Here is a 27,421-nt window from a genome sequence, read left to right as displayed (position 1 = left end):
AAACATGGGGCGGCTTCTAGATCTTTCTCACAGAAACCACCCCTATGGCTCCCTGCTACCAAAACCTTGCCACGTAAACCCACTACAGGACCAAAAAAAGGAACTGATTTGTGCACCAGCACTGGGGATGCTGGATGTGTCTAAACATTTTTGGTTGCTCTCACATGAAAACCAGGGAATGGCACTGAGGGTTCTTACCCAATGTTTATGTCCCTACAAAATAACAGTAATGTATTTCTCCAAACAGCTGAACGAGGTAAGCAAAGGGTTGCCAGGATGTTTGTAGGCAGTGGCCGCAGTTATCCTAAATATTCAAGAAGCCCAAAAGTTCACTTTGGGCAAGAAGATGACTGTTTTAGTATCACACACTGTGTCAACAGTACTAGAACAAAAGGGAAACCATTGGCTTTCCCCTTTGAGACTTATGAAATACCAGTCCATCCTAACATCCCGATGATGTAAAGATCGTATTCACTAATATTGTGAATCCAGCCTCTTTCCTCAGTAACAGAGTCTCCAAATCACCCATTCATGATTGCATCAAGACCGTGACTCCAGCTGACTAGACTTAAAGGATACACCCCTAGAAGATGTGCTGTAAAGGACATCAAACACAGGATACTAACATTGAAAGAGGAAGTAGATTGGCTGATGCAGAGGCCAAAGCGGCAGCAGATCTGAGAGTCAAATTTTGGCACTAGTACCGGGAACAAAACCTGGCATTAACAAAAACATTAGAGAATGAAATAGAACATTATAAGGCCAACAAGTAATTAATTGAAGATGTAAATGGAACAATATTACTTACAGGTTTAGCACAAATGAAGGCTGGGAGAACTGTGATATCCTCCAACCTATTATATTAGATGGTAATTGAAGAACATAACAAAACACATTGGGGAGCTGAAGCATTATATCGGTTTCTAAGTAGAAAATGGGTAGGAGGTAATTTGTATACCATTGTCTGACAGATATAAAAACAGTGTGTCACATGCCTTAAAAATAACCCACAGATGGGAATCAAACCCCAAGCGGGAACAATAGGGAAGATAAATGTTCTTGGGGAACAGTGGCAAATTTATTTTCTGAACTCCCAATAAAAGATGGATTTAGATACCTATTGGTCCTAACACTTTTTCCGGATGGCCAGGCGCATTTCCATGTAGAACTAGCAAAGCTAGAGAAATGTCCAAAGTATTGCTGAATAAAATTATACCAAAATTTTGTGTACCATCAGTAATGTCATCTGACAGGGGACCACACTTCACTGCAGAACTAACCCAACAAGTTGACAAAGTGCTGGGGATTGACTGGCAACTACACACTCTGCATAGGCCACAGGTGAGTGGCCAAGTGGAAAAAATGAACCATTTGATAAAATAATAGATTGGTAAAATCTGTCAAGAAACCAATTATGTATTGGTATCAGGAACTACCCTTGGAACTTAGAACTAGAATTAGGCCTAGGACCAAGGAAAAAATAAGCCCCTTTGAAATATTGTATGGTAGGCCTTACCAAATGCCATACAAAGGAGAAGGTCTAACACAAGTAGGAAACCAATATTTACGACAGCATATTATAGTTTCAAGCAAGCAACTGGAATAAATTAATAAGAACGTTTTAGGCACTAGAGCAAGGGGATTAGATCACCCCATTCACCCTTCTAAACCTGGAGACTAGATTTATGTAAAGAATTTTTCAGGTGAGCCACTTGAAGAAAAGTGGGATGGACCATTCCAGATACTCCTCACCACCTTCGTTGCAATCAAGATTGGAAAGCGACCTGCCTGGATTTATTACAGATGGGTGAAAAGGGCTCCTGATGGACAGTAGACCTCAGAAGAGACTTGACCTCTGAAACTACAATTACACAGATGCTGAAATGTTTCAAGTAATAACTATTAGTGTTATAAATATTGGAGCTACATGGAATCTTAATATATAGTATATGTTAACATGGAATATCTCCCTGATTTTAAACAAGACCAATTGTTGGATATGTACAAAAATACCTGAACATAGAGGGAAGGCAATTTATTTGATTGGAATACCAATACCTAAAGAGGAATTTACACCAGTTGTGAATGGGCCTGGCTAGGAGATACAGATAGGAATCAAAAACTGGAAATTACTAGTCCTGAAATTGGCACTCTCTATTGTACATGTGTTCAAAGATGTAATCCCCCAAAGGGTACAGGAAAGGTAGACTGTGATAGGAATACATATGTAGGGAGCCACACTACTTGTAATCAGACTTTAGGTATCGGAACCTCTTTAAACCCTAATGTTACTACTGCCTGGCTGGTACCAGAAGGGCATGGGTAGTACTGGTTGAGTAATGACATAACCTATGAAATGGTACCTGAAAACTGGAGAGGAACCTACACCTTAGGCACAGTAGTCCGCAATATGTCAATACATACCTCCCTCCACTCTCAAGGAAGATGGCTTAGATTGCCCCTCATACACATTCAAAGGATGAACCCTTTAATAGAGAGACAACATGCTTTTCATAGCTTTGTCAGGTGGTTTCTTCCTTGGTTAGGGGTGAGCAAATTAGAACAAATAATAGTAAACATTTTGGCTGTAATACAAGGCATTGAAAACAAAGCTTTAGATGCCATCCAGGCAATCCAAATAGAAGTGTCCAGTTTCTCAGAAGTAGTATTGCAAAACAGAATGGCACTAGACCTTTTATTAGTCTCCCAAGGAGGTGTATGTACAGTAATAAATACTAGCTGCTATGCATATCAAAGTGGAAGAGCTGCCACAGATTTACAGGAGATTTGGGAACAAGCCAAAATATTGCATAAAGTCACTAAAGATGATACCTCATGGGATTTCCAAGAATTATCAAGCAAACTGACCTCTTGGTTACTCAACTTCTTTTGGCTTAAGAAATTGTTTGTAGGAATACTGATCTTGCTTTTACTAGTATTCTTAACTAGTGTTTTAGCACACTCTGCCTTTTGGTGCTGTAAGAAAGGACTAGATTATTATAAAACCTGGAAGTGTAACTGAATCAAGCACCAAGTAGAAATGTGTAAGTATTTTATGAAAACTTTGAATCAACTAGGAATGTTATAAGCTAAAGAATTTGAAGCAGACTCAGCCAGGTCTGGATCACTGGGCTGGACCAGGCAGACGTACTTCACGAAGGGGGAAATGAATCACTCTCCAGCTTCCTTTCTGCATGCTGGGTGTCCACTCTCTTCTCTGAGACTACGGAGTCACAGCTTCCCTGTGAACACCTGGCTTTAGTTCTTTCCCTGTGGCTGAGCCCACAGTGGGAGATCTCTCACTTTTGGAGGGGCTCCAGTCAATGCCAATGCCAGGTTCTGCTGTCCTTGGAGGTACCCTGGTCTCTGCAGGCAGCTCCAGACTCCCCTCCTGAAGGATATCATGTATGGGTCAGATGTGGGAAGAGCCCTACCTATGTAATGCAGTGACCATTCTCTACCTCCACTGTCAGCAGACATCTATGGGTGAGTCTTAAATCTAGCCCTAGGTCTCTGACAGGTCACAATGCAACAATGAGCCATTCCCTTCTGAACCCAAGGAGAAACAGATCCTTCTGGGGAACAATTCTTTGGGCCTATTCTTGGCACTGGTTTGGGAAGGAAATCCCAGGCTTTGATGATGATCCCATTTTATCACAGAGATCTGCAATGACTCACTGTACAGCCTCCATATGAGACAGAGCAGTTTCATTCATTCATACCAGTGGAAGGAATACAAATTTTTATGTAAGAATGCAAGAAAAAAAGCAGTCAAAATAAAACCAAGAATTAAAAAATCAATAAAAACAATGGTAAGAAACAATCAAGAACCCAGAATGGGATGCACTGGCATTCATTTGTGGAGAGTGAAGGGTAACTTACGAGCAGTGAAAATCATCTCTAAAACCAGTTTCCTAACAACATCCTTGAGCTCCTTGTTCTTCATACTGTAGATGAGGGGGTTCACTGCTGGAGGCACTACTGAGTATAGAACTGCCAGCAAAAGGTCAATGGATGGAGAAGAGACAGAGGAGGGCTTCAGGTAAGTAAACATGACAGTACTAAGAAACAGGGAAACAACGGCCAAGTGAGGAAGGCATGTGGAAAAAGTTTTGTGCCGGCCCTGCTTTGAGGGGATCCTCAGCACAGCCCTGAAGATCTGCACATAGGACAGAACAATGAAAATAAAATACCCAATACCTGAACAAAAGCAAAATATGATGAACCCAAGTTCCCTGAGATAGGCATCTGAGCAGGAGAGCTTGAGGATCTGGGGAAGTTCACAGAAGAACTGGTCCAGTGCATTACCTTGGCAGAGGGGGAGGGAAAAGGTATTGGCAGTGTGCAGCACAGCACTGAGAACACCAGCACCCCAGGCAACTGCTGCCATGGTAATGCAAGTTCTGTTGGCCATTATGGTCCCGTAGTGCAGGGGTTTGCAGATGGCAACATAGCGGTCATAGGCCATGACAGTGAGAAGATAAAACTCTGCTGTTACAAAGGCAACAAACATAAAGACCTGAGTAGCACAACCTGCATAAGAAATGGCCCTGGTGTCGCAAAGGGAGTTGGCCATGGCTTTGGGAACAGTGGTGGTAATAGTGCCCAGGTCAAGGAGGGAGAGGTTGAGGAGGAAGAAGTACATGGGGGTGTGGAGACAGTGGTCACAGGCTACAGCAGTGAGGATGAGGCCGTTGCCCAGGAGGGCAGCCAGGTAGATGCCCAGGAAGAGCCCAAAGTGCAGGAGCTGCAGCTCACGTGTGTCTGCGAATGGCAGGAGGAGGAACTCAGTGGGGAAGCTGCTGTTGGACATTTGCTGCCTCAGGGCATGTAGATCTGCTCTAGGAGAAGAAAAAATGACAAGTTAGGCAGACTTCTCTGAGCAAAACCAACTCCTCCCTCACAGAAATTACAAATCCCTGTGCTGAATGAAGAATGAGTCATCTAATTCAACAACCCTCCCAACTGAATGACAGTGTGCACGACAGTTTAAAATGGCATTTGGGCATTTTTTCACCAGCAGTCCAGTTCAAAACAGAAACTTACACTGATCTGCACCCTAGACAAAGAGAGGAGAACCACACATGGGTGGAGAAATAAGAAAGAACACCACAATGTTCCAACCAATGCTTTCAGAGGGAAAGGCAGATGAGCATGCAGGGAAGCCTTTACTTTATGAAGCTTGCATGCCACCTACAGAAGTGACACCGCAGGGTGCTCTTAGCCTCTTTGTTGTGTATCCTATTTCAGGACACAGGCTCCTCTTCTATTCTGGAGGTTCCAGCTGAGGAGGAGGTGGCTTATGCCCTAAAGCCCCTGAGGTCAGAGGCTGCACAACAGCTGCACTGCCCTGCAGCCAAAGACTTACCCTGTTCCAGGCTGTGAATATTTCTCCCTCTGTGAGCTCTCAGCATCCCCCCCTTCACACTGCCTTTAACATCTCCCTCCCTTCTCTCAGCCACCCTTGTCCCCTGCAGGCAGTGCCCCCAGACCTGATGCGTTGTGCAGAGGAGCTGCTCCTGGGCAGAGCTGTCTCTCTGCAGTGCTGCCCGCTTGCCAGGAGCTCCTGTTGGGCCCAGGAGCCCAGCCCAGCTCAGCAGCACAGGGACCTCTTGACAAGTCCCTGGACCTCCAGGGGATTTGTCTTTGAAACAGACTGAAGCAGTCACTGATTTTTCTTTCCTCAACTAGGGAGACACCGCTCTGCCAGTGGTGTCTTTTTCCTTCATTCAAAAGAAGAGTTTGGCATGGCAATCATCTATTCTTGTCCCGTTATGAGACTGGACACCCACAAAGTGACAGGCAGGGTGCAACTCCTCTTTTCCAAGCACTTGTTTATATGCACGGGAAGGAAATGTTTTCACAGGAAATGAAACCCTCTGCCGACACCAGTGGCACAACCAGTTGGTGGCCTGCAGAATCTGTCCTCCTCTTTTCTCTCCTTCACCTTCCCCAGCAGGACCTAGGAAGACACCACCTGCTCCTCCACACTCTTGGTTTTGGTGCCCAGAGGCAGGTGGCCATGCTGGTTGATTTCTATGTTGCCTGGCAATATCCATGGCCCTTTTGAAGCAGGACACCCAGAGAGGAGCAGGCAGGGATCACACCTATGCGGGCTGAGGGAAGTGATTCTTCTGAGTCAATTGAGGCATCTGTTTCTGAGCTTGCAGGGCTGGGCTGATAGGGGGCCAATCTCCTTCCATGCCTGACACAAACTCATGGGAGTTGGCAGTCCTCTTGCCTCGGTGGAGATGATGCTACCCAGGGCATCTCAGACGGTTATGATGCCTTTGTGCCAGTGACTGAATCCCACCAGTGCGGTGACCTAAGGTCTAGCCTTTCTCTAGCCAGTAGATGAACAAATATCAAGTGCATCACACAGGGGTCTCCACTCATGTACCTTCTTTCTCCAGCCCTGCTACTTCTTTTCTCCCCCATTATACGTCCATCCATATCATCATGGATCTAGCCAATGATGTTCACAGCTTGCCAGTATCACAAGCAGCCTACAAGCAAGGACTTTTTCAACACTACCTCTTCCTTCCTCAGATTGGCTTCACCACCATGGGCTGTGAGTAGCTGCAGAGACACCAAACACGGCAAAGCCCCCTCCTGCTCAGACTGCGCAACCCAGTCCTGTTTCTCTGGCCTTAGGGAGAGCAGGACTTGCTCTTTTCATGGGCACCTCTTTACATTGCCAACTGCCATCCACTCCAGCATGTCTCTGCTCTGAAGCAGTCTTTGTACACCTGACCTCTTGGTCACTTGCTTACAGGTTTTCCTCCTGCAAGTCTGCTCTCAGCCTGGTGCCACAGCTGAGCTGCTGCAACCCCAATATGCACTGATGTCCTCAGTCTGGTGCAGAAAGCAGATGGAACCTCATGTGCCATCACTTCATGTAACTGAAGGGAACAGCACAGCTGAGGCATGTTGGACAGCTCATGTGGCTGGGATTCAGTGATGGGTGGATACCAGATCATCAACAGACACAGAGCAGAAAGGTCATGATGGGAATGTCCTTACTGATGGGGCCAGGGACCCAAACCTAGTGAGCTGTGTGGAGAGGCTGAGGAAACTGGGCCTCTTTAGTGTGCTGCAGGGAAGCCACTGGGCAGGATAAAAACAGGCTGCCCCCAAGTGGAAAGCTGGTGAGACCCAAATCTTCTTCAAGGGCAAATGGTCTGGCAGAGGCAACATCTGCAAACCATCTCCTGGGAACTTCACTCTGGTGTCCTGGCTTTGGCTGGGATAGAGTTAATTATTTTATTATTATTATTATTTTATTTTTTTGGTAGGAGGTCAAGTAATTCCTTGTCTTGGATTTTTGATGAAAATAGTGGTGATAATGCACAAGTGCTTTGGTTGAAGAAGAGCAGTGCTTACACAGAGTCAAAGACTTTTCTGCTTCTCTGGTTGCCCTGACAGCAAGGAGGTTGGGGATACACAAGATTTTGGGAGTGAGCAGAACAAGGACAGCTGACTCATGGACGGTCTGGAGATGAGACAGACATCAAAGCCACCATTACACAAGTGGAGACAAGGCATTTGATGACTTCCATGAACACAGCAGTCAGGATGCCATACCGCTTGAGATTGCAAGGAGGACCTAAACTTTATGTTCAGAGGAGTGTGATTCTTCTGTAGGTGTCCTTACCTTGTCTCCTGATCCATGTAGATCTTTGGGCTGTGAAGAGAATCTAAACACCCTTTGGGGCTTGGTTAGTCTCATGTTACATTTTGAAATGTAAGGCAGATGAAGGAGCTCTGAGCTTCAAGGCTCTCTGATGCAGTTAGGTGTTCAAGTATTGGGAACGTGGACATTGGTGTTGTGTCCCTGTACACCACATAAAAGTGTTGCCTTCCTTTGTGGTTTTGTGCAAATCTGGGATCTGTCCGGGTCCTTTGGCTAAATAATAAACAACCTTCCTGTTACACCTGCACCTCTTCCCCACAAAATGGAAAATAATATGTGGATCAGGAAGAATTTAGGAGTAACACTTTCTAGAAGTGTAACCTTTACAGGTCAACAAAGAATTGGCAGTAAGAGAAAAAGAGTCTAAATACAGCCAGTTGCTAAATAAGGAGAACCTATAGGTAGTTTATCAGTTAGGAATCACTGTTGGGAAGGAAATTAAAGAGCTTTACTTCACCATCATCAAGAAGAAGGAGTAATTCCTTTATAACCTAGTATATTTCCTGTTATTAGCAACTCTGCCTCTAATTCCAAAAACATTCTGGAGAACTTCCTTTTTTTGCCTTGACTCCAAAGCTTAACAAGCTCAAATCTTGAAAGGACGACCACAAACCTCTGCAAGTCAAATCTCTCCAAACTTCTCATTCGTGCTCTTTTAGCCCATGATAGCTTTTACTATCATTTCACCATGCTGCCCAATCTTGTGTACTTCACCTATAAAAAGTCAGCCTAATGACTTGAAAAGCCTTACCTACAGAAGTCTTCTCTATGTGCAGATTCCACTTGTATCACCTCATGTTATGTACAGCTCCATCCTCCTTCTGGAGAGATCAGTTTTCACGGGCAGTTTTCCTGGTTTTGTTTTCCTTTCCTGCCTATTCACCTTCAAAACCTTTTGGGATGTACCCATGACAAATATTGTCTGAAGCAACACTGTTATCTCCCATGATTTCAGCTGCTTCCAAATGCGGTTTTAGATATTTCCCTCTTAGAGAAGACATTGTACAAAACTGCTCCATATCACAGAATTTCTAGGTTGGAAGAGACCTCAAGATCATCGAGTCCAACCTCTAACCTAACACTAACAGTCCCCACTAAACCATATCCCTAAGCTCTACATCTAAACGTCTTTTGAAGACTTCCAGGGATGGTGACTCCACCACCTCCCTGGGCAGCCCGTTCCAATGCCTCACAACCCTTTCAGTAAAGAAGCTCTTCCTAACATCTAACCTAAAACTCCCCTGGCACAACTTTAGCCCATTCCCCCTCGTCCTGTCACCAGGCACGTGGGAGAACAGGCCAACCCCCACCTCTCTACAGCCTCCTTTAAGGTATCTGTAGAGAGCGATAAGGTCGCCCCTGAGCCTCCTCTTCTCCAGGCTGAACAAGCCCAGCTCCCTCAGCCGCTCCTCGTAGGACTTGTTCTCCAGGCCCCTCACCAGCTTCGTCGCCCTTCTTTGGACCCGCTCAAGCACCTCGATGTCCTTCTTGTAGCGAGGGGCCCAAAACTGAACACAGTACTCGAGGTGCGGCCTCACCAGAGCCGAGTACAGGGGGACGATCACCTCCCTAGCCCTGCTGGTCACAGTGTTTCTGATACAAGCCAGGATGCCGTTGGCCTTCTTGGCCACCTGAGCACACTGCTGGCTCATATTCAGCCGACTGTCCACCATCACTCCCAGGTCCTTCTCTGCCTGGCAGCTCTCCAACCACTCATCTCCCAGCCTGTAGCTCTGCTTGGGGTTATTGCGCCCCAGGTGCAGGACCCGGCACTTGGCCTTGTTAAACTTCATGCAGTTGACCTCAGCCCATCGGTGCAGCCTATCCAGATCCTCCTGCAGAGCCTTCCTACCCTTGAGCAGATCGACACACGCACCTAACTTGGTGTCATCTGCAAACTTACTGAGGGTGCACTCAATGCCCTCGTCCAGATCATTGATGAAGATGTTGAAGAGGACCGGCCCCAGCACCGAGCCCTGGGGGACGCCACTAGTGACTGGCCTCCAACTGGACTTGACTCCATTTACCACGACTCTTTGGGCCCGGCTATCCAGCCAGTTTCTAACCCAACGAAGCGTGCGCCAGTCCAAGCCAAGAGCAGCCAGTTTCTTGAGGAGAATGCTGTGGGAGACGGTGTCAAAAGCCTTGCTGAAGTCAAGGTAGACCACATCCACAGCCTTTCCCTCATCCACCCAGCGCGTCACTTTGTCATAGAAGAAGATCAGGTTCGTCAAGCAGGACCTGCCTTCCATAAACCCATGCTGACTGGGCCTGATCGCCTGCTTGCCCTTCAAGTGCTGCGTGATGACTCCCAAGAGGATCTGCTCCATGAGCTTCACTGGCACTGAGGTCAAACTGACAGGCCTGTAGTTCCCCGGGTCAGCCCTCCGGCCCTTCTTGTAGATGGGCGTCACATTCGCTAGCCGCCAGTCAGCTGGGACCTCCCCCGATAGCCAGGACTGCTGATAAATGATGGATAGTGGTTTGGCCAGCACCTCTGCCAGTTCTCTCAGTACCCTTGGGTGGATCCCATCTGGCCCCATCGACTTGTGCACATCCAAGTGCCATAGCAGGTCACCAACCAGTTCTTCATGGATGGTGAGGGCCACATCCTGCTCCCCATCCCCTTCCACCAGCTCAGGGTACTGGGTATCCAGAGAACAACCGGTATTGCCGCTAAAGACTGAGGCAAAGAAGGCATTGAGTACCTCCACCTTTTCCTCATCTCTTGTAACTAAGTTTCCCCCCGCATCCAGTAAAGGATGGAGATTCTCCTTAGTCCTCCTTTTTGTGTTGATGTATTTATAAAAGCGTTTTTTGTTATCTTTAACGGAAGTAGCCAGATTGAGCTCCAGATGAGCTTTGGCCTTCCTAATTTTGTCCCTGCACAGCCTCGCTACATCCTTATAGTCCTCCCTAGTGGCCTGTCCACTTTTCCAAAGATTATAAACCCTCTTTTTTCTCCTAAGCTCAAGCCACCGTTCTCTGTTGAGCCAGGCTGGTCTTCTTCCCCGCTGGCTCATCTTTGGGCACATGGGAACAGACCGCTCCTGCGCCATTAGGATTTCCCTCTTGAAGAGCGCCCAGCCTTCCTGGACCCCTCTGCCCTTCAGAACCGCCTCCCAAGGGATTCCACCAACTAGTGTCCTGAGCAGCCCAAAGTCAGCTCTCCGAAATTCCAATACAGTGGTTTTACTGGTTCCCTTCCTGGCCTCGCCAAGAATAGTGAACTCTACCATTTCGTGGTCACTCTGCCCAAGACAGCTCCCGACAATCACATCCTCCACCAGTCCTTCTCTGTTTGTGAAGAGAAGGTCTAGCGGGGCACCATATGTAGAAACACACTTCAATTCTGAATATTTTTGAGGTTAAGAAGGAAATCATAAACCCTCTGAGATAGTTTTCCAAATACCATTTAAAAACGTCAAAGCAGATTAAGTACATAAATACTGAGAGCCTAGGTATAAAAAGAGGGTGAACAACAGGTGAGGCTGTATTGTCTTGATTCACAACTGCTCTGTTAGTCAAAGAAAGTCCCACAGCCTCTGGGACATATTTGTTAAGTGGCCACATGCGAAGCTGGTTTTTCTGGACCTCCTGGTTTGAGCATGTTGCATTCACATTCCCTGCAAGGAGAAAAGTTCCAGTTCAAGCATCAAAGTGTTGCCCATGCTGCCTGGAGAGCCAGGACAGTCGAGTCACACACTAGCCAGTGTCTGAGGGAAGCTGGGGGTAGAGGGAATTGAAATGGTTTGGACTTGAGTGGAGGCTCCAACCCTGAGCTGGCAGGACAGCACCGTGTGACACAAGCTCCCTGACACACCTGTGAGTCCAGAACTTGTTGGCAGAGTTTCTCACACAGCTCACTGAGGAGGGAAGGGTACTGGGGAGAGGGGAACATGCTTCAGCTTCCCAAATCCCACGACAGTGCCCAAAGCTTCCTTCTCTTGCCCTCAGGCATCCCATTTCTTGAGATGTAAACCTGGTGAGGCTTCTGTCAAGAATCCTTCAATCATCCTTCATGTGTCTTTCTGATTTCCCTAAAAGTCTCAATACCTACAGAATAAAAGCATGAATCTACCTACATTTAAACACCTGCAATGAAGCAGACTACCTCTGTGGTATCCACTCAGAGCAATGCCAATTAAATGAGTGGTTGCAATGTGAGACATGAAGCCCTGTCTCTAAGTACGTATCTACCAGGCTCTGATGAAGGGTGCTTTTGCAGAGGTCGCCCTTCATCTCTTCAGGTGGCACAAACTCTGTTGATTTCCCTCTGCAGTGAATGGCAGGGGATGGATCCACTTCTCAGGAGAGACTCCTTGCTCTATAGCCACAGGCCTATGGTAAGGTCATAAAGGTCTTACTGGCACTTGTCTCAGCATCTGTTGTGATCTCTTGTGTGTTTTTCTGTTACCACCTTCTCTGTGATCAGATAAACCCACCAAAATGTCACAAAAACTTGTCAGAAAGGCCATGGTGTAGAAAAGCAATCTCACCAGGACCTCTCGTGGGAACCAGGAAGATTGTAATGAGCACCAGGAAGAGATGGGAAGCTAAAAGTCTCTTGTGCAGAGGTCCCTGAGAGGGTGTGATTTGCAGTGTGTAGAGCTGGGATACAGGGTCAGGGGATAGCAGTGAGAAACATGAAGATGCGTGACAGTCTGGGAAGTCCTTACAAGCATGTATGGGCTCTGGCATGGAAAGCAGTTGGTGTCTGTGGATGGAGGGTAATGTTTTTCCTGTGAATGTGGGAGAAAGGAAGACCCCTGCAACACAAGTTAAGGATTACAGAGATGTTTCTATCTTGTGTGTGTGCTTCAGCCTAGGAGAAGAGGAATGCCCATTGCTGTGTCTAGCTGTGCTCAGCCATGCCCCATGAGCTGGCCTGGCTCTCTTCCCCTCCATTAACACTCCACACTTGGATGGACCCTAGGAAATGTCCATGAGCCTGGAGGATGCATGAACTTCCTGAAATCCTGGCCTGTTACTGCAGGGGAAGAGGGCAGGGTTTGTGAGCCTCAGGGGAGTGCAGGGAGAGCAGAGTGATTGTGTAGCAGTGAGTGTTTTAAAAACAAGTAGAGCTGAGATACTGGGGAGAGCAGGGGTTCATGCTGAAGTGAAATAGGTGGAGGTGTGATGTTGAGGCAGCAGCAGAAGGAGGATGTGCATTTCAGTGCTGAGATGTGCAGTGACCCCAAGGAGAGGCACCTTGTCTAGTCATTCTTCTTATTCTTCAGTCATGGTTCTCAGTGTGGTCTACCAACAGCCTCAGAAACTTGAAGGTTTGCTCCTGTCTTTTACTTCTTTGGAGGCTTGTTTGGTCTTTCAGTAGCTACATTTCAGGAACTTGACACCAGAGGGCTTCTTCAACGTGCAAAACTCCCTAAAACGTGCCAAGTCTCCATGCATGATTCCCTTTATCTTCAATTATTTGATTAGAGAGATTTCAGGTATGTAGTCAAAGGGAGAAGATTTCAATAAGAATGAAAAATAAGAAGGGATTTCTTGTGTTCCAAATTTTATTTTATTTTCTGCTCACAGATTTAAGTGGTATCAACAATCTCCAATCCATGTTGACATGGGCATCTCTGAGTGGAGTCTGAATACATATGGATATCCAGACCCCTGAAGTCAAACACTCTGTGGGCAGTCTTCATCACTGTCCTCCATCTTGGGGTCCCTCAAGGCTCCATTTTAGGGCCGGTACTTTTCAATATTTTTATAAACGATCTGGATGCAGGAATAGAAGGCATTTTGAGCAAGTTTGCTGATGACACCAAACTTGGAGGAATTGTGGACTCTGTTGAGGGTGGAAAGGCCTTGCAGAGGGATCTGGATAGGTTGGAGAGCTGGGCGATCACCAACCACATGAAGTTCAATAAGAGCAAGTGCTGGGTCCTGCACCTGGGACGGGGAAACCCTGGCTGCACGTACAGACTGGGCGATGAGACGCTGGAGAGCAGCCTAGAAGAGAGGGATCTGGGGGTCGTGGTAGACAGCAAGTTGAATATGAGCCGGCAGTGTGCCCTGGCAGCCAGGAGGGCCAACCGTGTCCTGGGGTGCATCAAGCACGGCATCGCTAGTAGGTCAAGGGAGGTGATTGTCCCGCTCTACTCTGCGCTGGTGCGGCCCCACCTCGAGTACTGTGTGCAGTTCTGGGCACCACAGTATAAAAAGGACATGAAACTGTTGGAGAGTGTCCAGAGGAGGGCTACGAAGATGGTGAAAGGCCTGGAGGGGAAGACGTACGAGGAACGGCTGAGGGCACTGGGCCTGTTCAGCCTGGAGAAGAGGAGGCTGAGGGGAGACCTCATCGCAGTCTACAACTTCCTTGTAAGGGGGTGTCGAGAGGCAGGAGACCTTTTCTCCATTAACACCAGTGACAGGACCCGCGGGAACGAGGTTAAGCTGAGGCAGGGGAAATTTAGGCTTGACATCAGGAGGGGGTTCTTCACAGAGAGGGTGGTTGCACACTGGAACAGGCTCCCCAGGGAAGTGGTCACTGCACCGAGCCTGTCTGAATTTAAGAAGAGATTGGACTGTGCACTTAGTCACATGGTCTGAACTTTTGGGTAGACCTGTGCGGTGTCAAGAGTTGGACTTGATGATCCTTAATGGTCCCTTCCAACTCAGGATATTCTATGATTCTATGATTCTATGATCTCTCCCATTTCTCTCTTCACCTACCTATACTTTCAGCCACCAGGTAGAACTCAGAGTTTTCTCCACTGAATTCTGTAGCTGGACAGTTCAGCCCTGTTTGCCTCAGTTCACACTTGCTTTACATAGAGAACACGAAGGCAGTTTCTTAACTCGCAGCTCACTCTGGTGTCCTTGTTGGGGCTGGATAGTGCAAATTGTCTTCATAGAAGCTGGTATGGTGCTGTGTTTTGGATTTAGGATTAGATTAGATTAGATTTAGCATTATTGCTGATAACACACTGATGTCTTAGTTGTTGCTGATGGGTACTTCCACTGAGTCAAGGACTTTTCTGCTTTTTCTGCTGTTCTTTCCAGTGAGAAGGCTGTGGTTGGAGGCTGGGCAGCTGGAGAGGAGGACATTCTGCTAAGGTGTGATCTTTGCCAAGGATGACATTCCTCCTGCATTATTTTTAAGGTTACGCTACATACTCCAAACCTAGATGATTCATATTTCTGTGGATGTCATTGTTGCCTTGAGATACCACAACTGTGAGCTGCAACTGTCTTGGGCAGAAAGTGTCTTGTGCACAGAGAGATCATCACTTGTACAACTTGTACTGCCCAGGGTGTCATTGGTCTGCTTTGCTGATGGCTTCTGTTTTGTCCAATGTAAGCTAAAGACCACTTGGGATTTTTCTGCAGTTACAATCCTGCTGAAACAGTTTTAGTCATCATCTGTGTCGTGGTTTGACCCGGCCGGCAGCTAAACACCACGCAGCCGTTCGCTCACCCTCCCCCCTCCCTCTCTGGGACGGGGGAGAGAAATGGAAAGTGAAGCCCGTGAGTTGAGATAAAGACAGTTTAATAAGACAGGGAAATAATAATAACAAAATAATAATAACAATAATAACAATAATGATACAATGGTGATAATACGAAAGTAATAATAGTATGTGCAAACAAGTGATGCACAATGCAATTGCTCACCACCCGCTGACCGATGCCCAGCCTAACCCCGAGCAGTCCGGCCCCCTCCCCCCGGCTAGCCACCCCTATATATTGTTTAGCATGACGTCAGATGGTATGGAATACCCCTTTGGCTAGTTTGGGTCACCTGTCCTGGGTCTGTCCCCTCCCAGCTCTTACTGCACCCCCAGCCTGCCCGTTGGCAGGACAGAGCAAAAGGCTGAGATGTCCTTGGCTTAGTATAAGCACTGCTCTGCAACAATTAAAGCATCGGGGTGTTATCAGCACTCTTCTCATCCTAAGCCAAAACACAGCATTCCGCCAGCTACTAGGAAGAAAATTAATTCTGTGCTAACTGAAACCAGGACATCTATCCACCCCTTATTCCATACCATTTATGTCATGCTCAGGTTACACTCTTTTCCATACATTCTAATTAGTCACCTATAGTAATCATGGTAGTGATAACATACAGTATAATATACTATTTAACATGGTACAATTCAGTTCATGGGCTATTCTCACCCAGTATTAAATCTCCTTGAGGTACACACCGGACCTCTCCGTTCTTTTGCATCACCCACCAAGTGTATCCAGGTCCCTGAGCGAAAACAATTCCACGAATAGGTTTGCCTTTTCCTGAGGCAGGAGTAGCCCAGACTGTTTTACCCAGCATATTTTTTACATGCACTACAGGAACTTTATCCCCATCTACAGTACGTAACAGGTTTGATTGGGCAGGTCCAGCTCGGTTGGTAGATCCCCTAGTATTGACTAACCAGGTGGCCTTTGCCAAATGCATATCCCAGTTTTTGAACGTCCCAGCACCCATTGCTTTCAAGGTAGTCTTTAACAGGCCATTGTATCGTTCAACTTTCCCGGAGGCTGGTGCATGATAGGGGATGTGATACACCCATTCAATACCATGTTCTTTGGCCCAAGTGTCTATAAGGTTGTTTCGGAAGTGAGTCCCATTGTCTGATTCTATTCTTTCTGGGGTGCCATGTCGCCATAGGACTTGCTTTTCAAGGCCCAGGATGGTGTTCCGGGCGGTAGCATGAGGCACAGGATATGTTTCCAGCCATCCGGTAGTTGCTTCCACCATTGTAAGTACGTGGCGCTTGCCATTGCGAGTTTGAGGGAGTGTGATGTAATCAATCTGCCAGGCCTCTCCATATTTATATTTCAGCCATCGTCCTCCATACCAAAGAGGCTTTGACCGTTTGGCTTGCTTGATTGCAGCACATGTTTCACAGTCATGAATAACCTGTGCTATAGCGTCCATGGTCAAGTCCACCCCTCGATCACGAGCCCATCTGTATGTTGCGTCTCTACCTTGATGGCCTGAGGTGTCATGGGCCCATCGGGCTATAAATAATTCACCTTTATGCTGCCAATCCAGGTCCACCTGAGCTACTTCAATCTTAGCAGCCTGATCCACCTGCTGGTTGTTTTGATGTTCTTCAGTAGCCCGATTCTTGGGCACATGAGCATCTACGTGGCGTACTTTCACAGCCAGGTTCTCTACCCGAGCAGCAATATCTTGCCACAATGCAGCAGCCCAGATGGGTTTGCCCCTGCGCTGCCAGTTGTTTTGCTTCCATTGCTGTAACCATCCCCACAGGGCATTTGCTACCATCCATGAATCGGTGTAGAGATAGAGAACTGGCCATTTTTCTCGTTCAGCAATGTCTAAAGCCAGCTGAATGGCTTTCACTTCTGCAAACTGACTCGATTCACCTTCTCCCTCAGCAGCTTCTGCAACTCGTCGCGTAGGACTCCAGACAGCAGCCTTCCATCTCCGATGCTTCCCCACAATACGACAGGACCCATCAGTGAACAGGGCATATTTCTTTTCATTCTCTGGCAACTGGTTGTACAGTGGGGCTTCTTCAGCACGACCCACCTCCTCCTCTGATGATATCCCAAAGTATTTGCCTTCTGGCCAGTCCATGATCACTTCCAATATTCCTGGGTGACTGGGGTTTCCTATTCGAGCCCGCTGAGTAATCAGTGCAACCCACTTGCTCCATGTAGCATCAGTTGCATGATGCGTAGAGGGGACCCTTCCCTTGAACATCCAGCCTAGTACCGGCAATCAGGGTGCTAGGAGGAGCTGCGCTTCAGTACCGATCACCTCCGAAGCAGATCGAACTCCTTCATATGCTGCCAATATCTCCTTTTCAGTTGGAGTATAGCGGGCCTCAGATCCTCTGTATCCCCGACTCCAAAACCCCAGAGGCCGACCTCGAATTTCCCCAGGTTCTTTCTGCCAGAGACTCCAGGTGGGGCCGTTCTCCCCGGCTGCAGTGTAGAGCACATTCTTTACATCTGGTCCTGTTCGAACTGGACCAAGGGCTACTGCATGGACTATTTCCTGCTTGATTTGTTCAAAGGCTTGTCGTTGTTCAGGGCCCCATTCAAACTCATTCTTCTTAGGGGTTACTTGGTAGAGTGGGTTTACAATCAGACTGTAATTTGGGATGTGCATTCTCCAAAACCCCACAACACCTAGGAAAGTCTGTGTTTCTTTTTTGTTAGTTGGTGGAGACATAGCTGTTATTTTGTTGATCACATCCATTGGGATTTGACGACGTCCATCTTGCCATTTTATTCCTAAAAACTGGATCTCTCGTGCAGGTCCTTTGACTTTATTTTGTTTTATGGCAAAACCGGCTTTCAGAAGGATTTGGACTATTTTCTTCCCTTTCTCGAAAACTTCCTCTGCTGTGTCACCCCACACAATAATGTCATCGATGTACTGCAGGTGTTCGGGAGCTTCCCCCTGCTCTAGCGCAGACTGGATCAGCCCATGGCAAATGGTAGGGCTATGTTTCCACCCCTGGGGCAGCCTATTCCAAGTATATTGGACTCCCCTCCAAGTGAAGGCAAATTGTGGCCTGCACTCTGCTGCTAGAGGGATGGAGAAAAATGCATTAGCGATATCAATTGTGGCGTACCACTTGGCTGCCTTCGATTCAAGTTCATACTGAAGTTCCAGCATGTCCGGCACTGCAGCACTCAGTGGTGGCGTGACTTCGTTCAGGCCGCGATAGTCCACTGTTAGTCTCCACTCGCCATTAGACTTTCGCACTGGCCATATGGGACTATTGAAAGGTGAATGAGTCTTGCTGATCACTCCTTGGCTCTCCAATTGACGAATTAGCTTATGGATGGGAATCAGGGAGTCTCGGTTGGTGCGATATTGCCGCCGGTGCACAGTTGTGGTAGCGATTGGCACTTGCTGTTCTTCGACCCTCAGCAACCCCACAACAGAGGGGTCCTCTGAGAGACCAGGCAAGGCAGATAATTGTTTAATGCCCTCTGTCTCTAAGGCAGCTATACCAAAAGCCCACCGGAACCCTTTTGGGTCCTTGCAATATCCTCTTCTAAGATAGTCTATGCCAAGGATACATGGAGCATCCGGGCCAGTCACAATGCGGTGCTTTTCCCACTCATTCCCAGTCAGACTCACTTCAGCCTCCAATACAGTCAACTGCTGAGATCCCCCTGTCACTCCACAAATATAGATGGGCTCTGGTCCTTTATAGCTCGATGGCATTATAGTACATTGTGCACCGGTGTCTACTAAAGCCTTATACTTCTGTGCGCGTGATGTGCCAGGCCATCGAATCCACACAGTCCAATAAACTCGATTGTCCCTTTCCTCCCCCTGGCTGGAGGCAGGGCCCCCCTAATCCTGGTCAGAATCTTCCTCGTTTCTGTGTTTGAAGGACTGTCTGCTGGAAGTTGGAGCAGCAAACTTTTCGGAGAATCCCTTTTTCCTGATTGTTTTCTTTTGCAACTCACGTACCCGTGCCTCTAGGGTCGCGGTAGATTTTCCATCCCATTTTCTCATGTCCTCTCCATGGTCTCGTAAGTAAAACCACAGGGTGGCACGGGGTGAGTACCCACCATATCGTCTTCCTTGTGTTGGTGAACACCTACCCCTGACAGCTGAGACACTGCTTTGTACAGGTACAGAGGAGAATAATCTCTCTTCAAGTTGGTGAAACTTTTCAGAAAGTGTTTTCTCCCAGGTGTTCTCTTTCGGTCGTTGGACACTGGTTGGGTCAGGTGGGGAGGAAGATAGATTCTCTTTAAGTTGGTGGACCTCTTCAGAAAGTTTCTCCACAGCTGAGACGCAGGCCTGTAAGGAAGAGGAGAGACTTTCTTCGTACTGCCGGAGTTGTTTAGCCGCTTCATCCACTGTGGGTTCCTCATCCTCTTTCCAGGCCATTATTGCCAATGAGCTGGCATATGATGATGGTGCACTCCGTACAAACTTCCGCCACATGGGTCGTGTACACTTGACTTCATCTGGATCTTTGGATGTTTGTCTCTGGTCTGGATCCTCATAAATCACTTCCCGTATGGCTAATTCCCTCAGGTACTGGATTCCCTTCTCCATAGTGGTCCACTTGCCTGGTACACATAAAAGTTCTTCCTTGAAGGGATACCTTTCCCTCACAGCTGAGAGGAGACGCCTCCAGAGGCTGGTGGATTGTGCTCCATCTGCAATTGCTTTGTCAATGCCGGCGTCTCGAGCAAGGGATCCCAGCCGCTTGGCTTCCCTGCCGTCTAATTCCACACAATTGGCTCCAGAGTCCCAGCACCGGAGCAGCCAGGTGACAAGCTGCTCACCTATACAGCGACCAAAATCTTTTCGCACATCTCGTAGCTCACGTTCGTTTAGGCTTCGGGTAGTTACTGTTGCTTTTTCGGCATCCTCATCTTCCTCCTCCTGAATCCTTGATGGCCCAGCATCGTCGTCATCTTCGTCATCTCTATACCTAGTTTTGGCAGAAGCCTTGCCTGGATTGGCAGAAGACTCTCTGCGTTCTAAACGACCTGAATCTCTATACCATTTTTTCACCTTCTCTACAGGGGCAGCTTGCACTGCTACTGCTCGTTTCTCTGACTTTGTTACAGGGTCTGCCACAGGGGTTGGAATACCCTCTGCAGGGGCAGCTTGCACTGCTACAGCTCGTTTCTCTGACCCCATTACAGGGGTTGGAATACCCTCTGCAGGGGCAGCTTGCACTGCTACAGCTCGTTTCTCTGACCCCATTACAGGGGTTGGAATACCCTCTGCAAGGTCAACTTGCACTGCTACAGCTCGTTTCTCTGACCCCGTTACAGGGGTTGGAATACCCTCTGCAGGGTCAACTTGCACTGCTACAGATTGTTTCTCTGACACGGCCACAGGAGCTGGAGCGGCTGCAGAAGCTGGAGCGGTTGCAGGAACTGGAGCTGTAGCGGCTACAGGAGCTGGAGCTGGAGCTGGAGCAGTTGCAGGAGCTGGGACTGGAGCAGCAGTAGGAGCTGGAGCTGGAGCGGCTTCAGGAGCTGGAGCTGGAGTGGCTGCAGGAGCTGGAGCTGGGGTGGCTGCAGGAGCTGGGACTGGAGCGGCTGCAGGAGCTGGAGCTGGAGCGGCTGCAGGAGCTGGGACTGGAGCGGCTGCAGGAGCTGGAGCTGGAGCGGCTGCAGGAGCTGGGACTGGAGCGGCTGCAGGAGCTGGGACTGGAGCGGCTGCAGGAACCGGATCTGGAGTGGCTGCAGGAGCTGGGACTGGAGCAGCTGCAGGAACCGGATCTGGAGCGGCTGCAGAGTCCACCGTAGGGGTCACAGTGGCCGTTGGATCTGTCACAGGGCTTGGAGTGGCCGCAGGGTCTGTCACTAAGTTGATAGCAGTATCAATGGCAGCTCGATAGGCATGAGCCAGGCCCCAGCACGTTACAATGATTTGTGTTACTTTGGAACTGCCAGAATCATGACACCTTTTTTTCAAGCATTCTGCCAGTTTTTGAGGATTTTGCCATTGTTCAGGGGTGAATTTCCAACACACTGGGGGTGCCAACTGCTCTAGATGCCTGCCCATATCCACCCATACTCCCTGCCACTCACAACTATCCTGCCTCCGGGCAAATCTCCGGATGAGCTTCCCAAGTAGTTGTTTAACTATAAGCAGAATCTGAAGTGCATTCATGAGGCAGAACAACAAGACTATGGTATTCTGAGTATCCCAATAATATTCAATATCTTGGAGAGCTATTTTGACAAGCTCAGGGGATAAGAGGGTGGTGAAGGAAGAAGGCAGAGTGATCCAGGAGGATACAGGGGTGGTGAAGGAGAAAGGGAGAGTAATCAAGTAAGGAAAAATATCTTCCCCTTTCCCCTCCACAGATTGACTCTCTAACGGAGAAAAACAATAGGTATAATTGCTAATAGTTCCCAAGATACTGTTTCCAAAGTACAGAGTCCACGATGTTACTGAGTATAAATACCAAGTTAGAGTCATGACCAGATATCTTATCGTCTCATAAGCCATTGCTATAACACTCAGTACCATAATGATCTGAAACCAGGGCCCGGAGAGGATAAACAACACGACAGAGAGCAAATACGGAAAATAATGTACTATAATACTCAATTTGGAAAACAGGCGCAGCAGAGTTGAGATTAAAGCAATCAGCATCATGACAAGTGACTATTAAGCAGGTCTAATCCTTACACCAATTTTAGTTTAACACACTCTGATCAGATCTGTCGTTATCTCAACCTTTCGTGCCCCACGTTGGGCGCCAAAAAGGACTGTCGTGGTTTGACCCGGCCGGCAGCTAAACACCACGCAGCCGTTCGCTCACCCTCCCCCCTCCCTCTCTGGGACGGGGGAGAGAAATGGAAAGTGAAGCCCGTGAGTTGAGATAAAGACAGTTTAATAAGACAGGGAAATAATAATAACAAAATAATAATAACAATAATAACAATAATGATACAATGGTGATAATACGAAAGTAATAATAGTATGTGCAAACAAGTGATGCACAATGCAATTGCTCACCACTCGCTGACCGATGCCCAGCCTAACCCCGAGCAGTCCGGCCCCCTCCCCCCGGCTAGCCACCCCTATATATTGTTTAGCATGACGTCAGATGGTATGGAATACCCCTTTGGCTAGTTTGGGTCACCTGTCCTGGGTCTGTCCCCTCCCAGCTCTTACTGCACCCCCAGCCTGCCCGTTGGCAGGACAGAGCAAAAGGCTGAGATGTCCTTGGCTTAGTATAAGCACTGCTCTGCAACAATTAAAGCATCGGGGTGTTATCAGCACTCTTCTCATCCTAAGCCAAAACACAGCATTCCGCCAGCTACTAGGAAGAAAATTAATTCTGTGCTAACTGAAACCAGGACAATCTGGATGCAAGAGTGGAATGCATCCTTAGCAAGTTTGAAGATGGCACTGAACTGGGAGGTTCTGCTAACTTCCTGAAGGGATGAGAGGACTTGCAGATTGATCAAGATAGAGCGGAGCATTGGGTGATCGGCAATGGCATGAAGTTCAACCAAAGACAATGACAAAGACAACCAGAGAGACAATGTCAGATTCTGCACCTAGAATGAAGTAATGATGGACACAGGTCCAGCACAGTCTGGGAGACAGGTGACTAGAGAACAGCTCAGCAGAAAGGGATCTGGGGGCACTGGATGATAGCAGGCTCATTATCAGCCAGCAGGGTGCCTTGGTAGCAGAGAAGGCAAACCACATCTTGGGATGCATTAAACACAGCACAGTCAAATGGTCAAAAGAGGTGAATCTTCTTCTATATTTAGCATTGGTCTGGCCTCCCCTTGTTTACTGTATACAGTTCTGGGCTCCACAACAGAAAAATGATGTGGACTTGAAAGCACTGGTGTCCTACGGGAGTTCGCTCCACCTTCATGACCTTTCAAAGATAGTGAAGCTTATTGCCCTCTCCGAATGCTTGGATGCAGACCCTCCGGCAATGAGCTTTTCTGCCTTCCAGGGCTACTATGAGATCGCCTCTAACAGCCCCCTGAAAAGGCATGAATATGTCCCTCTGAGGTCTGCCATCTGCTGTCTTCTGTCTGTTTCCTTACTCCTTTTGGTACCTACAAATCCAGCCTTTCAGGATCGTGACTGCCAAGGCTGAAACTGATCTTCACCTCCCTTCCCTTTGAGGGTAATATCCCCTAGGAAATGAACTGCATAAAACAATGCCATGTCATGACACCACAGAGAGATCTTCTATTTAGAATTCTCAAAATTCTTCTAAAATATACATTAAGGTCTTGTTAATGACCACATAGAGGTGGCCATTTCCTACAGGATTCTCTGGAGGAGGTCAAGATTCCACAGGGAAATGTGAGTCCAGACATGTGGGAGGCCTTCTAAAGCTTGAGCTAGTTAGGGAGAGTACGTGAGGGATGGTGCAGGGCATCCCCTGCACCCAGTGCTCCTGAGGATACTGAGAAGAGGCCTCCAGAGGCCTCCACCTGGCTGGCATGGTACTTGTGTGATGCCCTCTTCTCAAGTACCTGATAGGCCCATAGAGAGGTGGGCTTGGCTTCCCATAGAAAGGCGGCAGGGAGATCTCTGATGGCATTGCATGGGTGTCCTCCCTGAAATGAGGACACAGAAGGTGATTCTTGGACCTCATACTTTTTCTGATATGAGGAACAACTGTGCTAGAAATGAGTTTTCTTACTGAGTAGAGGGTGGGAGCAAGAGTGGCTGATTCAGCCTGTTTCAAAGTTGATTCCTCTGGATGCCCAGGGGAAGATCTCCCTGTGCTGATGAGTTGGGCCGGGCTCCTGGGCCCAATGGGAGCTCCTGGCAAGCGGGCAGCACTGCAGAGAGACAGCTCTGCCCAGGAGCAGCTCCTCTGCACAACGCATCAGGTCTGGGGGCACTGCCTGCAGGGGACAAGGGTGGCTGAGAGAAGGGAGGGAGATGTTAAAGGCAGCATGGAGGGGGGATGCTGAGAGCTCATAGTGGGAGAAATCTTCAGAGCCCTGAACAGGGTAAGTCTGTGGCTGCAGGGCAACACAGCTGTTGTTCCTGTTGCCATCTCCAGATTTGCTGGCAAATCCCACAGCCTATGGGATCTTTCAGGAAGACTCTCAGAGTTTCTTTGGATAAGAGGAGAATGACAAACTCCAGGGCAGGGATTACCTGCCAAAGCTGTCAGAGGGAAAGGAGATGAAGGTTCCTTCTCACAGGGCTGGCTGCAGGCTTTGCAGGCAGGGTGCAGGCAGGGGTGGCCAGGGCTGTGGTGCAGAGCAGGGTCCCTGCTGTGCCCCAGGGGCTGTGTGCTGGGACAGGGCCTCTGCTACCTGCCAGGCTCAGCACTCAGCCTGCACAGGGAGCTGCCCAGGGTGCTGCGGGGAGAAGCTGCAGGTTGAGAGAACCCCCCCAGCAGAGCAGGGCAGAGCAGGGCAGGGCAGGGTCCTGCTGCCCAGAGGCTGCTGCCTGGGACAGGGTGCTCAGAGCTTCACAGCGCACCAAAGAAAAGTCAGCAGGAAGTTTTCATGAGTAAGGTGAGAGTAAAAGATCCTTGAAGAGAATTGTTCATTGTTTTGAGTTTTCTTATGCAAATATGCCTGAAAACTGCCCTGGGACAGGAGGTGTATGCAGGGCAAAGATGAGCACAGAGCAAGTGGGATGTGGTCTGTGAGCAATGGCAGGAAGGAGTTGTGGTGACAGGGAAGCAGCTGCCAGCAGGGATGGCTCCACGCAGCAGAGACCTTGGCAGGGAGGCAGAGACTCCTTTGCCTGAAACGCCAATGGAGGGGGATTCAGGCACTCCCTGCCAGGCCTGCAGTGCAGGCACCTTCTCTGCAGCAACCTCCTGCTCTCCTCTGCCACCCACCACAGACTCTGTCCTAAGGGGCTTTAGGGCATGAGGCACCTCTTCCTCAGCTGGTTCTCCAGAATTGGAGAGGAGCCTGTGTCCTACAAGTTGACAGAAACGTGAGGCTAAAAGTACCTGCCCTGCAATGACACTTCCATAGGTGGCATGTAAGCTCGATAAGGTAAAGGCTTCCCTGCATGCCCATCTGCCTTTCTCTCTGTCAGCTAGTTAGAGCATTGTGGTATTCTTTCTTATTTCTCCACCTGTGTGTGGTTTTCCTACTTTCTTTGTCTGGGGTGCAGGTGCGCGTAAGCTTCTGTTCTCACGCAGACTGCTGGTGCCCTGCCCTGAGGGTGTCTTCTTGGGAACAAGGTGCCCAAGCTCCATTTGAAAAAGTCAGACACTGTCATTTGGTTGGGACGGTTGGAGAATGAGCTCATTACTCCTTCATGTCAGGGAATGGTGAGTTCTGTGAGAGAAAGAGTTCATTTTTCTCAGGGAAATCTGCCTAACTTGTCATTGTCTTTTCCTCCATGGAGAGCCAAGCATGCCCTGAGGCAGCAAATGTACAACAGGAGCTTCCCGACAGAGTTCCTCCTCCTGCCATTCGCAGACACACGCGAGCTGCAGCTCCTGCACTTCGGGCTCTTCCTGGGCATCTACCTGGCTGCCCTCCTGGGCAACGGCCTCATCCTCACAGCCGTAGCCTGCAACCACCACCTCCACACCCCCATGTACTTCTTCCTCCTCAACCTTGCCCTCCTTGACCTGGGCACTATTACCACCACTGTTCCCAAAGCCATGGCCAATTCCCTGTGGGACACCAGGGCCATTTCTTACTTGGAATGTACTGCTCAGGTCTTTTTCTTTTTCTTTTTCATCTCAGCAGAGTTTTATCTTCTCACCATCATGGCTTATGACCGCTACATTGCCATCTGCAAACCCTTGCACTACAGGACAATAATGACCAACAGAACTTGTGTAAACATGGCAGTGGTTACATGGGGCAGCACTTTTCTCTATGCAGTACTGCACACTGCCAATACCTTTTCCCTTCCCCTCTGCCAAGGCAATGCCCTGGACCAGTTCTTCTGTGAAATTCCCCAGATCCTCAAGCTCTCCTGCTCAGATGTCTACCTCAGAGAAGTTGGGCTTCTTGTATTTAGTATCTGTTTAGCATTTGGGTGTTTTGTTTTCCTTGTGCTGTCCTATGTGCAGATCTTCAGAGTTGTGTTGAGGATACCTTCTGAGCAGGGCCGGCACAAAGCCTTTTCCATGTGCCTCCCTCACCTGTCTGTTGTTTCCCTGTTCATAAGTACTGGCACATTTTCTTATATGAAACCCCCCTCCATGTCCTCTTCATCCCTGAATCATTTGCTGGCAGTTCTGTACTCTGTGTTGCCTCCAGCAGTGAACCCCCTCATCTACAGCATGAGGAACCAGGAGCTGAAGGATGCAGTGTGGAAAGTAATGACTGGAGCTTTTCCAGAAAGAATAAACTGCTTATCTTGCTAATGTATTTCAGAACAGACACTTTTTTTTTTTTTCTTTTTAAAGTATTGTTATTATTTCTTTGATTTACTTCTCATAGCTTTTTCCACAGAAAAAAAAAATAAGTCATTGTACTTCTCCTTCCTTCTTTGTATGTACCTGTCTCGTGTGACTCCAGTCTTTGTATGGGAAAGGCTTTCTGTGTATTTAAATAAAAAAGGATCCTGCAATGTCTTGCTTGTCTGAGATACTTTCTCTGAGACCTATGGTGGAGCTGCAGGGACACTTGGCTGTGTGCAGAGGTGTTGGGGGAAAGAATCCTGGCACAGCAGCACTACCAGTGAGCCCCAGGGCTTGGTCTTCCTTATCTACTCTCTTTCACCTCCCATGCTCTCCTTCAGAGCTCTTGTGTTGCTGTGACATCTGATTGTTCTTGTCCCTTGCTCACCGTGCTGCTGTGGGGCAGTCCTGTGTCCACAGGTAGGGACAGGCCAGGGGCACTTCTGTAACAGAGCTGGCTCCACACCAGCATCTCCAGCTTAAAAGGGGATCTGCTGAGGGCTCAGCTCTTCTCCCAAAGTTGCTGTCATGGATATTGCAAAGGAATAGTCTCAAATGAGGCTCCTTGCTTTGCTTGTTTCTTTGTGGACTCAGGCAAATGAGATCAGAGTCCCAGGATAAACTTTTAGGTGGAGAGAGTTGATTCTAGTGTTGCCTGTTGGTGCCCAGCACCCATAAAGATGGTGACTTCACTGGCCTGTATCCACAGCATGTATCAGGGCTGATAGCAGGCAACCATCTTTCTGGAGGGTAGCAGGAGTTGTCAGGAGAGACCAGGGGATGGTCTCTGGGTAGTGTGTGCCAGGGAGTCAATAGAGTTAGGAGCCCGCAGAGCCTGAGTGTGTCCAAGGTTATAAAGTGACCCAGAAATAAAGTGGAAACAGGGAAAGGACAGCTCTGCAACTCCAGGTAA

The 27,421-nt window shown here is 48.3% G+C and overlaps 1 protein-coding gene and 1 pseudogene across 1 annotated transcript; both read left to right on the top strand.

The window, feature by feature from the left end:
* The window catches only part of LOC113841867 (olfactory receptor 6E1-like), a 59,833-nt pseudogene that overhangs the window by 11,649 nt on the left and 20,763 nt on the right, over nt 1-27,421 (top strand).
* LOC140000420 (olfactory receptor 14A16-like) lies at nt 25,522-26,472 on the top strand. The gene has a single exon (XM_072030304.1). The coding sequence runs from the start codon at nt 25,522-25,524 to the stop codon at nt 26,470-26,472; it is 951 nt and encodes a 316-aa protein (XP_071886405.1).

The sequence above is a fragment of the Anas platyrhynchos genome, chromosome 32 (assembly GCF_047663525.1).
Source record: "Anas platyrhynchos isolate ZD024472 breed Pekin duck chromosome 32, IASCAAS_PekinDuck_T2T, whole genome shotgun sequence".
Lineage (NCBI taxonomy): Eukaryota > Metazoa > Chordata > Aves > Anseriformes > Anatidae > Anas > Anas platyrhynchos.
This window is presented reverse-complemented; position numbering and strand designations above follow the sequence as displayed.

Bases quoted from the DNA above. Each gene is read 5' to 3' on its own strand.
- LOC140000420 (XM_072030304.1), top strand. From the start codon at position 25,522: ATGTACAACAGGAGCTTCCCGACAGAGTTCCTCCTCCTGCCATTCGCA.